We start from the raw sequence: 13,450 nt of genomic DNA, 5'->3' as shown, positions 1-13,450 counted from the left end.
CGAGCAGCCCGGAAGGACCTGGATCTTGGGTACAAAGTGTCAGAGGGCAATTGAAACAAAGGATCTCGGCCTGAGCCCATGGCAGCAGGAGAGAGGGCGGAGGTTCCAGGGCGACCCCCCCCCCCCCGCCCCAGCAGCTGCACTTCAGCAGAGGGCTTGTAGCAGGACCTGCGCTGCCCTGCCCTCTGCTCACCACTGTTGCAGCAACGCCACCATCAGCTTATTGGCCTAACACACTCGAAGCTGTCCTCTCGGTCCTGCGGGTCTAAGATCAGACACGGGATGCTCAGATAAAGCAGGCGTCTGCAGGTCTGTGTCCCCCCGGAGGGCCAAGTGGGACCCACAAGTGGAATTCTGTCTTCTCCATCTGCACAGCTGCCACACTCCAGGCTGCCTGGCCACGTTTGCCACCTTCGAGCTGAGCTCACATCCCCAGCCTGCTGTCCACCACACATCTCAGCTCTTACACCCCTTTGCACCCAAGACTGCCAATCAAGAGAAGCACCTCGTCTTGGTGCTTAACCCTCATCAGGGCCACAGTCTCTCTAGCTAAGAAAGGCAGTATGCCCACTGGCTCTGGGGATCAGGACATGAACACCTGGGGGCATTATTCTGCCCACCACACTGTGGCCTGGCCAGGGTCAGCCCTGGCTCAAGGACAGTGAGGAAGGACTGGGCTGGGGTGGGACAGGCTGAGGCCCGTCCTCCACCCTGGGATCAGTAACTGAGAGGCAGATCTTTGGGGCGCTCAGCTGCTGGACAGGACACACGCCCCCATGGGGAACTCACAGTGCCTGCCTCCGTTCCACTTGGCTCCCATCTCTGTCTTGCCTGGGTGGAAGGGGACGGATGGAGGGGCTACAGCAACTCACACAGGCCAGGCAGGCTGAGTGTCCAGTGCACTTTACTGGGCCCCTGGGCCTGCAGACACCACCCTCCCAGAGCCCGGGGCACCCGCTTTCCAGCATCTCTAGCTGCAGAGGAAGCCGCTGAATGCAGGGAGCTTGTGTGGGCCCTCCGAAGGGTCTTGGCTGATGCTGGACCACAGCTGCTTCCTTCTTCCCCGGCAGCTGTACCTTTCTCAGGGTGGGAAGGGGATGGACAAGAAGCTGGCTTCAAACCAGCCCCCATTCCGGCCTAACTGGGCACCAGGGGCTGCGTGCAAGGCCTGGGCTGCTGCCCGGACCTAGAAGCGTACAGGACTCTGCTGGGGAACCAGCGAGGCAGGAGAGCCTGACTGCCCCCCAAGCACAACTGCTGGCTGAAGCAGGGAGGCCCGGCCAGCTGAGGCTGGAGGGGTTCTGGGCAGGGGTGTTTGTGTGCCCGTGCAGCCCTGTCACCAGTCCCGCTCAGCTGGCTCCCGGTAGGGCAGGCCCAGGAGCCAGAAGACATCCTTCTCCGTGGGGGTGGGCAGCACGTGGCCAGGCCCCAGCTTAGAGCCTTGCGTGTCTCGGACCACGGCCGTGCAGAGGGCGTGCTCTGACAGGCTCATGCTCTTCGTCTTGGCCAGAGCCCGCATGGAGCGGTTGAAGTGGGCAGAGCCAGTGAAGTAGAGCAGGGCGCAGGCAAACTGGCTGTAGGGCACCACGATGATGTCCAGGCGGCGGTGCCGACGCCCTGGCCCCGGGAGCTGGCACACGCCCAGGTACTTCTGTTGCTGGCAGTGGTCTTCCTGGCTCAGCAGGTCGTCCGTGAGGAACCCTGGCCAAAGGGGAAGGGCTGGGAGGACGAGCGCCAGGCCAGCCCCGGGATCGATCTGCTCCCAGCCCACCTGTGCCATGACCCTGCTGGCACCGGGCCCTCTCCCGACCCACCCAAGGGTTCCAGAATTCTGCCCACCTGCCCTCCAGGGGACTCGGCCTGGCGGCTGGGGGCTTCTCTCCCGCCCTGGCAGCCTGCTCACCCGAGGTGGCGCACGTACCTTGCTGCCTAAGTTTGTCCAGGAGGCGACTGAAGATGCCCCGGTGGGACCGACCATCTGGGTGAGTGACGAGCACGTCCACGTCTCCGCAGGTCAGCTTCCCCCGCCGGTAGGAGCCGCACGCCACACACCACAGTCCAGGACTGAGGGCCTGGGCTGCCACCCGGACCTCCAAGAGGGCGGGAGAAGGGCAGGGCTCCTCCCCGAGGCAGCAGAGTGCTCTCCCTGAGCCAGGGGCCCACACTGCGCCTGCAAGCCCATCCCCAGGCCTCGACAGACAGCCGAGGGAGTCTGCCCCGGGCACCTCTGCTCCCCGGACAGGACAAGCACAGGAGCGAGAGCAGAGGCGCACTGCTTTCCCTTGGCCCTGCCCCAGCTCACACCCCGTGCCGGGCCGTGCAGTTCCACTCAGGGTGGGGCAGGTGCCAGGAGGCTCAGGCACAGATCTGCAGCTGAGGGCAGAGGACATGGGCAGGCGCTGAAGCCCAAGCAGCAGCCTGGGACAAAACAGTACAGAAAGACAACTGGACCAGTGGGAAAGGAAAGGAAAGGAATGGAGGGGCCTCCGCAAGCCGCCCATAGCCCTCCTGGGTGGACCTGAACAGCAGGGACATAAATAAATAAACCCATTAGGCTGCAGCCAGACACTGGGCCTTTCGTATGCAGATATCTCCCTGACTCTGCCCCAGAACACAGAGATTTCTGGGGCCCTGGAGACCGCAGCCAGGACACCTCCAATGACACCTCAATTGCTCTGACAGGCAGGCCCTGCTAATCCCCTCAGGCCCCCTTGGGCCTCCTAGGAGAATGAGAGGAATCAGCCTAGAAGTGTAATTCCATCAACCCCCTGAGGCTGGAGCCCTAGGGGACCTGGGGGGCCAGGGGGAATCCTCTTCCGTTCCCACAGGCTGGGGCTTTCTTTGTGCCTGGACCCCGTGGCCGAGTGACAGTGTCATCACCAGCACCGATGCCTGGTGGGCAAAGAGGCCTGTCCATCTATCTGCACCTGCTCCATACTCCCAAGACCAGAGACATAGCTAGAGTCTGATCTCCTAAAATGGGCCAGCTCCCCAGGAATCCTACCACCAGGACCTTTGGCCAAAGTCACCCCTACAACTCCAGTCCCTAATCCTGAAGCCAGCTGAACAAATGACACTCCTAGTCCTAAGGTACCCTGTCTCTCTACTCTAGATTTTATACAGACTGTCTGCAACCCAGTTCTAAACCAAACCCTTCGTCAAACCTTATTTTTTGGACAACTACAAATCTGAACTCAATAATCACCAGTACAAAACAAAACAAACAAAAAACCCTATTCCCAAGGCCACTTTCCTATAACCCTAACCAGTCCAGCCAGGCCTGTGGCTACACCAACCCAGCCCAGGATGAAGACAGGTCAGGAAAGACACAGAGCTTGTGTAGTGTGCATGTGCGAGTGGTAGGGGTGAGAGTCCACTGTTTTCATCAGGTGCTCAAAGGAGTCTCAATGAGAAAGCATGGAGAATCTCTGCCTGACCCACCTAACGAGGCCTGCTCTGGTTCCAGCACCCTGGGTAACTGGAGCAATACCAGCTCACCTCTAGCCCTGATGCCACCCAGCGCTCACACTGTGTGACTGCTGCGAACTCTCAACAGAGGGGCAGGTCTGCAGCGCTTCCCTGGAGTTACCCACCTCCGGCGGGTCCTGCAGCTGTGGTCCCTACTGACTCTTTCCCAACCTCTGGGGACCCACAGTGTCTGGCCTGCTGGGCTTCCCAGTCAGACAGGTCAAGGGCTCTAAGCTTAGGCTGGAGCCTTATTCACTGGGCTCAGGTCCCCCACTGCTCCAGGACACCCGCTGCCTGCTTACTGTCTGCTCGATCTCTGCAGCTTCCTCTCTGGGCATGCGTTCCAGGAAGTCACTGTAATGCTTCAGGCCAATGGCCTGCTGGTCAGTCAGGGAGGCCTGGTTGCGAATGTCTTCCAGGCTCCGGAAGCCCTGGGAGAAAGCAGCAAGAGGGAGGCAGGCTATCAGGATCTGAGACTGATGAACAAGCAGGCACAGGAGGCTTCTGTTGGTCTGGGTTCCAGGCAAGGTCTGAGGCAGGGCCAAGCCCAGGGGCGAGTGAGTCCTACTCAGTGGTCCTGGGAATGGCAGGGGCATGGAGGACACAGCTTACTCCACAAACACTGGGCTCGGGACGGCGCTGGACCTCTTCATTGTTACCAGGCTCCCAGGCCATTCGGAGCACAGCAGGTTTGAGAGCCCGGAGGCCTGAGCTACTCAGGAAGACCTATGCTGCTCTGCGGGGCAGAGAAACACTTCCTGTTCCTACGTATACCTCAAGGATACCAAGCCATGGGCTGTTCTGGGTGCCAGGAGAAGGGCCTATGTAAGCCCTGCTCCTCTTGAAAAGTGGTCTCCCATTAGCTGGGGGTCATTCCCATCATGCAGAGGAAGAAAATAACACCTAGGCCAACTCAAGTACTCAGGGCAAGGGGGCTCTGGGGCAGGACTGCGAGACACAGCAATACTGAAGGGGCAGCTGGACCAGGGTGCAACCTGATGGTACCACATCTGGGCAGTCTTGGTGCCGGCTCCCCAGATGTTGGAGAAGAGTTCTAAAATGGGCACACTCTCGCTGATGTGGTCTAGCTTCCGCAAATGCCCACTCTCCAGGATCTCCATGATCTTCTCAGCCATCCGCTTCCCAACCCCAGGGATGCTGCAGGCTTCCTGGAGGAAAAGGGAGGAGGGCAGAGGTGGCAGCAGGGAAGCTGACTTCTTTGGGAGCTGTCTGCCAGAAGCCAGCCTGGCTCCGTGCAGCTGCAGAAGGCAGGGCACAGCCGAAGCAAAGTGCGGAGGAATACAGGTTGAAGTGCGGAGGAATACAGTCTGGGTGACCTGCCTTTGGCTCCCCCCTGGAGGGAGACTAACAATATAATTAGTCACCACGCCCACCTTCATTACCATTACACACTGACAGGGCTTACTGGACATCAGTTCTAAGCTTCCGGCACCATCTCCGTCTTCCTCAAAAAAGCACTAAGCCTGGGTTCCTCCTGTTAATCTGCTTTTATTGATGAGAAAATGGATGCTCAAAGAGTTTATGTACCTTACCTAGTCACACATTAGTGATGATGGTCTGTTTGGTTTCAGAGTCTGAACTGTTGTTTTAAAAAATGTTATCATATAAAAAATTCAAATGTAAAGAGAACAGGATAACAAACCCGCAGGCACCTGTCATCCACCCTGAACAATTATCACGACTGTGTCAGTCCACCATCATCGCATTCCTGTTTTGTTTCTTTCATGCAAAGCCTAATGTTAGGCTATTTATCTAGAGGCCCTCCGAGGGCCTCATATGCTCAGAGGCAGCACTTCTGGAAGGGGACTGGGCCGGGCTAGCACTTGCTGCAGGGAGGTGGGTCTGGTCAGAAGAGGTCCATGACTTGGAAGGGTGTATCTCCCTCCCTGGCCGCTCCTTCTCTCTGCTTCCTGGTCACTAGTGAGCAGCTTTCCCCTAGTGTGCCCCTCTGCCATCTGTTCCTGCCCTGGAGCCAGCAGGCTATGAACTATGACTGTGAGCTAAAATAAACCTCTCCTTTCACGTTGTGGGTGTCAGGCTTTGTGTCTTGGCCATGGGAAAATGGCTGACAGACAGACTGTGGTACCAGGAAAGGGAGGTCATTCCTGTGACGATACTAGACCACGTGGCTCGGAAGCCTTTGGACCTGGCTTGCAGGGGGAGTCTGAAAATGCTTGGAGACAGTGGCTGGAGAAACCCTAGAATGCTGTAAGCCAGGTTTGACTGGTCAAAGTTCAGAAGACCAAAACTCTGATAGAAATGCAGACAGTAAAGGCCAGACTCAGGAGGTTTCAGTTGGGAGCATGGACTCCATTGTCAATTGGACTCCAGACCACGTATGTTACACTCCAGCAGAAAATTGGTTTGTATTTTGCTTCTGTTCTGAGACTTTGCCAGAGACTGAGACTAAGGGTATGGGATTAATGAATCTGGCAGAGAAAGTTTCAAGGCAGCCCAATGTTGAGGATGTAGTATGGACACTGTAGGTGACTTTTAGCCATGTCTCCCGTGAGAAGCATGATCAAAAAGCAGGGGTGAATAATTTAAAAAATTTTGCTGGTCACCAGAAAGGAAGCTCCTATAAAGTTGAGGCCTGTAAAAGTGAAGCCTGTAAAATTTTGGCTGAGAACAGCTTGGCTGTTGAAAAGAATAGCATTAAAAAGAAGTCAGGGACAATAGAAAAGATGCCTTAAAAAAAAAAAAAAAAAGGAAAGATGCCTTGAGGGCATGTGAGAAATCAGCAAGACCTTACCCTTCATAAGCTCCAGGGTCCAAAATGAAAGACTTTGCTTTGAGAAGAAAGCCCCAGGGTGCCCTGCTTAAGAAGGCCAGGCTAGGGAATTGTTTCTTTGGGATTCACTTCACAGTGCTCAGCCATCCAGGCAGAGGCCTCTGCAGTCATGATTAAAGGCCTGGCTATAGGCAGCAGACCTTGGCATCATCCATATGGTGCAAGTTTTATGAGCATGTAGTATGCAAGAATTATGTGGTCATGGAGGCTTCCACCTGGATTTCAGGACTAAAAGGTCAAGCAGTATGCCCTGAGAGTGCATAAAGCTGTGAAAGTGAAGCTGAAAATGCAGTGGAGAACACAGGCGTTTGGAAAACCCAGGAACATGGAACGTCTGCAGAGGAAAGCCATAGGCATGGTGCAAGCCACCTGAGAGAGGCTATGAGGGCCACAATAGGCAATGTTATAGGGGTGAGGCCACAAGCCCTTTGGAATTCACTTATTGTCACAACTTGCCCCAGGTGCCGGACACAGAGCTACAAGATTTGAAGTTTGCCCTGCTGGGTCTCAGTCTTGTTTTGGTCTGATTTCTTCCTATCCCCCTGGTCCTTTTGAAATGGGAATATTTACCCTGTGCCACTGTATGGATGTCTGCAGTGTCCCACTTCCTTCTTGGTTTTTACAGGTGTTCACAGCTAACCTCAAAGCTAAGATTTGCTTTGAATCTCAGGAGAGACTTTGGACTTGGGCTTTTCAGCAATGCTGGAACTATTCAGACTTTGGTGACTCTTACAGACAGACTGGATGCATTTGGCCTACAGGGATGTACATGAGTCTTTTGGGAGCCAGGGGCTGGACACTATGGTTTATATCTAGATGTCCCCTGAGAGGCTCATGCACTCAGAGGCAGGGCCTTTGTAAGGCGATTGGACCACACGGGTGCTGTAGCTGAGCTGCTATTAGGACATAAGCAAATATAAGTTGCTGAGTATGGTTGAAAGAAGCAGGTCACTGGGGGCATGACCTGGAAGGCTGTATTTTCCTCCCTGATTTGTCCTTTCTGTCTCTGCTTCTGGCTGCCACGATGTAAGCAGCATTCCTTTGTTCCGTTCCTTCTGCCCTGGAGCCAGTGGACTGGTAGAGTAACTGGGAGCCAACATAAACCTCTGCTCCTTTAACTTGCAGGTGTTGGGTATCGTGTCTCAGTGATGATAAAGTGACTAAGACACCTAGCTGTATAAAATCTTAACCACAAAACCTCAAGCCCATTGGTGACTGGTGTCTAGTAGAGAGAAGACACTCCCACATGCACACACATACCCCTCTAGCCCCTGGGTACCTGGTAGGAGCTGACAGGCTTGTGGAAGCTCTTGAGGGCACTGATGGCTTTGGTGTAACCCAGTGCCCTCCATTTGTCTCCCTGAACACTGTAGGCATTGACCAGCACTTCCAGCTTCTCTGTGATGTGCAGATTGTGGTTGGTCACCTTCTGGCTGGAGGGCTGTGCACAGACCCACTTGTCCAGGGCCTCTGGGGCTGGGCCGGGCCCACTGTTTTCCTCAGGTGGAGTGGGGTAGTTGCCGCTGATCAGTGCTTCCAGATCAGCTGCGCTAACCTGGGGCCCTTCCACATCACTGGTTTCATCATTGGAGCTGGGCTGGAGGTAGGAAAGGAAAAGAGGTAGTAAATAATTCCCTCTAGGAAGGGGACTCCTTGAAAGTAGGTGCTGTCTTTGTAGGGGTGTCCTAGCCAGACTCAAGGATGAGGCAGGGGCTTTGGCATCAGGATTGTGCTTCTTAAATGTGGGGCCATGTTCCAAGTTGCCTCCCCCAATGCTTGTGGATCCCCAGTGGGATGTGGTAGCTATAGCCTTGGTAGGTACAGGAATGATGAGTGTTGGGAAGAGCTAAATGGCTTCATAATCAAGAGGGACCTCTGGGTCAGGGGCCTGGGACTTTCTGAACAAGCACCAGGCTCTCCCCATTTCTGTAATGAGGCGTAGGTAGGGAGTTATGGGGGGTGGGAGGCTCCTGACCTGAGCTTGGGTACTTGATGCCTCTTCTGCCTTTTGGGGAGGAGACACAGCTCCACTGAGAGAAGAGAAGGCTGTCTTCAGCAGAACCTCATGGGAACCAGGAGGAGCAGAAGAGTCTTGCTCTGCCTTGGTGGGCTGTGGTTGGTCCAAGTTCCTGGGAGGATGGTGACAAAGGTTGACACCAAAGGTCTCATCCTATCTCTGACCCCAGTCCTTCTCTACTCTGAAAGCTTAGTTTTCTAGTATGTCCAGTTTAAAAAGTTATAGTTATTCTGAATAACTCAAGAAAAAGCTAAAGATCCTGCCACAGAACATCTGAGAGAAGATTAAGACCAGCTCACCTGTTGGGGATGAGGATGCTGAAGCTGGCTGTGTCCACCAGCCTTCTCTCTTGCAAGCACAAGCTCAGCCAGGCCGACTTCACCAGCTGAGTACCCGGGGGGAGCCAAGGCAGTCTGAGAAGGCGGAGGGCCCGCTCACAGTCCATGGCTTCATCCACCACAATGTGAGTGACCCCTGGGGCCTGGGCAGGGCATATCTGGCCACCGTGCTGGATAATCTGCTTCTCAAAGAGTTCTGCCCGGGTCCGTCCAATGCCAGTGGGCACAACGTGGACACGCAGGGAGCTCAGCCATTCTGTGGAGGGGACATCCAGATGCCTATTTTCATAACTTTTAGATACGATCAGAATGAACCATTTTCAGTCTCCTCTCTCCCAAGCAATCATTTTCTTTGCACCCAGACTGCCTGCCTTACGGGGATTCTATGACACACATACAGCCAATCGCCTCATGAGCCATCACTTGAAAGCAAAGCACAAACATTTCATGTCCTGTTCCCTAGCACAACCTGACACATTGTTGATAACCTATAAATATTTGTTGAATAAATGAATAAATACATGCCTCCTCCCTGCTTTGAACTACAGTTCAGGACACTCCTTTGCTTTATCATTTATTCTTTCACAAAGGCACATTTCCTTTGTCCACAGTCTAGCAGAACTGATCCCCACTCCCAACCCCATAAAGTCTCTGCCATCTATTTGTTTTTAGATGTTTTAGATGTTTATGTTGTTCAAGCTGTCCTCAAACTTTCAATCTTCCTGCCTTAGCCTCCCAAGGGGCTGGCATTACAGGCACTGCTACAGCCAACAGTTTGTCAATTTGGCTGCAAAACAAGATGACCCAAAGGGGATTTCTTCCACCCTGGGGACAGCCTCCTGGGGGAGCAAAGAATTCAACTGGTCATTTCCCGAGGGACCAAGGGGTATTTTCTGACTTGTGGAGGTTATGGGGAAGAAGGTAGCACAGCAAGTCAAAGACAGGGGACCAAGGCTAGCAAAGGCAGGCACAGGCAGAGCTGCCCACTCTTGACAGGGAGCATCAGTTCCAGTATCTGGTTCTGGACAGGAACAATCTGAACAACAGGAGGGCCAAGGGTTCAAGCACATGAATTCTGAGGGTGTGTCAGCTCACCTCCTGATTCTTCTCCCTCTTGTCTCTTGGGAATCTTTGCAGGTGCGTTTGATGGCAGATTGGCATTTATTTTCTTTCTCTTGGGAAATGCTTTCAAGATGCCCCTGGGGTCCATTGAAGTATGGCTGGACCCTGGCTCTTCCGTCTAAGGGTTGGGCAGGGCAGATGTCACGGAGAAATCCAAAACTGAATCCCTCCCTTGCCTACAGAGATGAGGTCTCTACTGACCAGGCCTCAGGGACCACAGCCCAGCAGTCGATGAAAATCCAACTAAACTTCTGTGCCTTAAGCCTGATTCTATGCTCAGTAGCCTTTCGAAGGTAGAGTACTGGAGGAAGCGAGGGAAAGGCTGCTGCTCCTGGGGGGAAGAAACAATATCATTCCTCAGAAGGGTCGCTCTGACAGCTCAGTGTCCGCCCCAGCTGCATGGCACTCTCAAACGTCTTTGGGAAAGAGACCCCAAGCTGGGAAATGTAGCCACAGCGTTAGGAAGGTCTTCCTTTCCCAAAGGAGGGGAGACCGGTGGGCATCGCACAGAAACCCCGCGCAGTCCCGCTCTCCTCCCAATGTACTCTCGCAGAGACGCGGAGAGCAGGGCTTCAGGGGTCCCTGGGAACGCCGGCTCCTGCCTCTCCGCTGGGGTGTAGGCCCGCAGCTGCAGGTAGACGGCGAGGCCGCAGCAGGTGTGGGGTGCCCTCCGGGACTGGGGAGACTCAGCCTCACAGCTGGGGCGAACACCAGAGCAGGTGCGGAGCAGCCGCGGCGAGTGCAGCTGGCGCCGGCCAGGGACTCCCAGCTGCGAGTCAGAGGAGGGCTGGTGTCCCACCCTCAGACTTGGGCCCCGGATCGGCCAACTTCTGGCCGAGCCGTTCACCTGGCAGAGAGGGCAAACCACTTACCAGGGGAGCCAATGGGAACCTACAAAGGAATGGGCGGGAATGGCAAGTGCGCAAACACCTTCCGGGTCAGCCGGAAGTGACCCTCGGTGGAGCAGTTACCACAGCAACGGCCGGGCGCGCGGCCGGACATAGTGAAGATGGCGGTGACTGGCTGGTTGGAGAGTCTGCGGGCGGCCGAGAAGACGGCGTTGCTGCAGGACGGTAATGCGAGTTCCCTCGAATCTTCCCTCAGGATCCGGGTCTCCGCGCTGGAGCCCCGGGAAGGGCCTCAGGGTCCGAGTGGGCTGTCAGCCAGGCCAGCTCCTACGTTTGGAGATGAGGAAACTGAGGCCCAGAGAGATGACAGGACCGGAACCCACTTCTCTAGACACCCCAGTTTTCCCTACACCATCTCGCTTCGCTTTGAATTTTGTTGCTAATACATTCTTTTCACATTCATTTTCCCATTTGCTCCTTATTGCTGTCCTGAGAGGATAATTTCCCACCCCGTCTTGCGAGGAAACTGAAATCCAGGAAGGTTTTAGGCCAGCCCCAGCTACCCCAGCCAGTTAGTGCTACAAGTGGATCTTGGCCTGGACCCTGTGAGCCTCAGTCTGGAGATTCTATGACCGATGCCAGCCTGGTGTCAGAGGGGTGGGAAACTGGGCTCTAGTTCCACTCTGCCATTAATTGCTACCACTGTTATCTGTGAGGTCTGTTTCAGTTGTATGGTTATGTTTGTGAAATGAATCTCTCAGTGTTCCTTGGATCATTGGGGGAAATAGAACAAGGACCAAGGGCCGTGCCTGGAACAACTGGCGCAGGGCTACGAACCCCAGGCTTTTCCCCATCCTAGAATTGACCAGCGTAGGGTCCCCTCTACTTCAGGGGTCTTTCTTGAACCCAACAGCTGAGGTGAATTGGGTCTGAATTTCTGAGGCTTTAACGGTAACAGCTGTGGACTCACAGGTAGAGGCCAATCAAGGAAGTCTGGGGTTTTTGGAAATTAAGATCAGCTGCTTATTTGCTTGTCTCTGCAAGATTTAGGGAAACTTTTAACTGTGTACCAAGCTCTGTACTAGACCAGATAGAAAAAGACATGTTCTCCCCAGAGCTCACAAAGTGGTCAGGAAAAAGATATACAAATAAATAATAGTGTGTGTAAAATAGAAGCTGGAACCTTGCATAAAATGCTGCAAGAGCAAGAAGATGGAAATGATCATCTCTGGAAATAGGTAAGGTGATATTCTGGGTCCTGGGAATTAATAGGTGTTTAATGAACATAGAGGGATTGTTATTTGAGGAAGAATGACTTTCATACACATGAAGGCATGGAGGTGTGAAAGTTTACAGCTGGTTACTTGAGGAATAACAAAACATTTAGTGGTGTGAAAGCATTCACCAGTCAACAAGCCAGCTACAGAGTTACTGTACTAGGTACTGGGATGCAAGGGTGAATAAAAGGGTCCCTTTTCTGAAGTAGCAATGAGGAGAATTGGTGGAAAATGAGAAATTGTAGATAAATTAGGGCATATTGTAATCTCTTATGGCACATAGAAGATTCTGGGCATTATCTCATAGGGCAGTGGTTTTGCTTATTTTTGTAATGGTGAAAAACACATACCACAAAATATACCGTGTTAACCATTTTTAAGTGTGCTTATTCAGTTGAATTAAGGATACTCACATTGCTTTACAGCTGTCAGCACGATGCATCTCTAGAACCTTTTCATCTTCCTCAGTTGAAACTGTTTAACCATTAAATCTAACTCCCCATTCCCTCCCCCTAGCCCGTCAGTCACCATTCTGCTTGCTATGTCTATGAATTTGACTACTCTAAGAATCTTATATAAGAGTAAGAAGGTGGAAATCATACAATATAGTATTTGTCCTTTGAAAACTGGCTTGTTTCTCATAGTATAATGTCTTCAAGATCCATCTTTTTAGCATGTGTCAGAATATCTTTCCTTTTTAAATCTGAATAATATCCCCACTGTGTGTATGTGTATGTATGTGTGTGTGTGTATAGTATTTCACTTATTCATCTGTTGGCAGATATCTCAATGGCTTCCACCTTCTGAATATTGTGACTAATGGTGTGAACACAAATGCACAAATACCTATTTAAAATCCCTATTTTTACTGTTGCTGGTCACAGGACAGTGTTTAAACATGTATTTCATCACCCAGGATTGTGTTAAATTCTTTTCGTTTGTAGCATCAAAAATGATGATGTTAGGATTTGTTTCCCAAAACAAAAAAATAATACAGTATTGAATATATAGATATGTTTTGCCAAACTACCTTCAGACTTGCCCTCCCCAGGAGTGTGGGGCCATACACAGGTGACTCACTAAAAAATGTCCAGTAAACCCTTGGAACAGTGTTCAACTTTACAAATATTTATTTATTTAGTACTGGGGATCGAACTCAGGACCTTGCGCTTGCAAGGCAGTCGCCGGAACCACTGAGCTAAATCCCCTGCCCCTTTACAAATATTTAAAGCCATACACATTATTCTAGTATAGTTATTAGAACCTAGACTTTGGCCCCAAAAGAATTTAAGCCCCCGGCTGTCATTTCCTAGCTTTAAGGTCTTGGACAAGTTTCATGCCCTTTACATCTCAGTTTTCCTCATCTGTGAAATATAGGAGACGTGGAATTATTAGAATAAAATTCAATAAAACATGTAAAGTGCCTGGGGTGACAGCAAATACTGCATTCTGTCTGAACTCAAGACTGGAAGCCAGGGGCTGGAGATGTAGCTCAGTGGCACTGCGCCTGCCTACCAAGTGAAAGGTCCTGAGTTCAATCCCCGGTATGGGGAGAGGTCGGGTGGGGG

The 13,450-nt window shown here is 52.6% G+C and overlaps 2 protein-coding genes across 9 annotated transcripts in view; one reads left to right on the top strand and one right to left on the bottom strand.

Moving 5' to 3' along the window:
- Positions 1–887: 887 nt before the first annotated feature.
- Positions 888–10,786, bottom strand: Poll (DNA polymerase lambda). Of its 6 annotated transcripts, none has more exons than XM_021245592.2 (10): positions 10,630–10,786; positions 9,959–10,088; positions 9,731–9,875; positions 8,597–8,891; positions 8,256–8,409; positions 7,560–7,877; positions 4,464–4,637; positions 3,771–3,899; positions 1,922–2,090; positions 888–1,701 (listed from the first exon to the last, which is right to left on the bottom strand). In XM_021245592.2, exons 3-10 carry the CDS (start codon positions 9,843–9,845, stop codon positions 1,337–1,339), a joined length of 1,719 nt encoding a protein of 572 aa, XP_021101251.1. In that variant the 5' UTR covers positions 9,846–9,875; positions 9,959–10,088; positions 10,630–10,786; the 3' UTR covers positions 888–1,336. The 6 variants fall into 6 exon arrangements, with proteins under 6 accessions (XP_021101251.1, XP_087041943.1, XP_021101250.1 ...); XM_087185817.1 differs by lacking the exon at positions 10,630–10,786 and adding an exon at positions 10,303–10,617; XM_021245591.2 differs by lacking the exon at positions 10,630–10,786 and adding an exon at positions 10,454–10,617.
- Positions 10,695–13,450, top strand: part of Dpcd (deleted in primary ciliary dyskinesia homolog (mouse)) — a 19,922-nt gene continuing 17,166 nt past the window's right edge. For 2 of the 3 annotated variants that reach the window (XM_004866352.4, XM_087185821.1), the window contains exon 1: positions 10,695–10,830. In XM_004866352.4, coding sequence (XP_004866409.1) covers positions 10,767–10,830 — 64 coding nt within the window. In that variant the 5' untranslated portion in view covers positions 10,695–10,766. The remainder of the gene's footprint in view (positions 10,831–13,450) is intronic. The other variant, XM_004866353.4, reaches the window with a different exon arrangement.

This window comes from Heterocephalus glaber, unplaced genomic scaffold, assembly GCF_053883595.1.
Source record: "Heterocephalus glaber isolate CG9 unplaced genomic scaffold, H.glaber_assembly_v1.0 deba00001498, whole genome shotgun sequence".
Lineage (NCBI taxonomy): Eukaryota > Metazoa > Chordata > Mammalia > Rodentia > Bathyergidae > Heterocephalus > Heterocephalus glaber.
The sequence above is the reverse complement of the archived record's forward strand: the minus strand, read 5'-3'. Positions and strand labels throughout refer to the sequence as shown.

Bases quoted from the DNA above. Each gene is read 5' to 3' on its own strand.
- Poll (XM_004866350.3), bottom strand. From the start codon at position 9,845: ATGGACCCCAGGGGCATCTTGAAAGCATTTCCCAAGAGAAAGAAAATA. The intron at 4,638-7,559 runs GTACCCAGGGGC...CTTTTCCTCCAG, and splicing joins AGCCTGTCAGCTCCTACCAG to GAAGCCTGCAGCATCCCTGG. The intron at 1,702-1,921 runs GTACGTGCGCCA...CCCTTTGGCCAG, and splicing joins GGACAAACTTAGGCAGCAAG to GGTTCCTCACGGACGACCTG.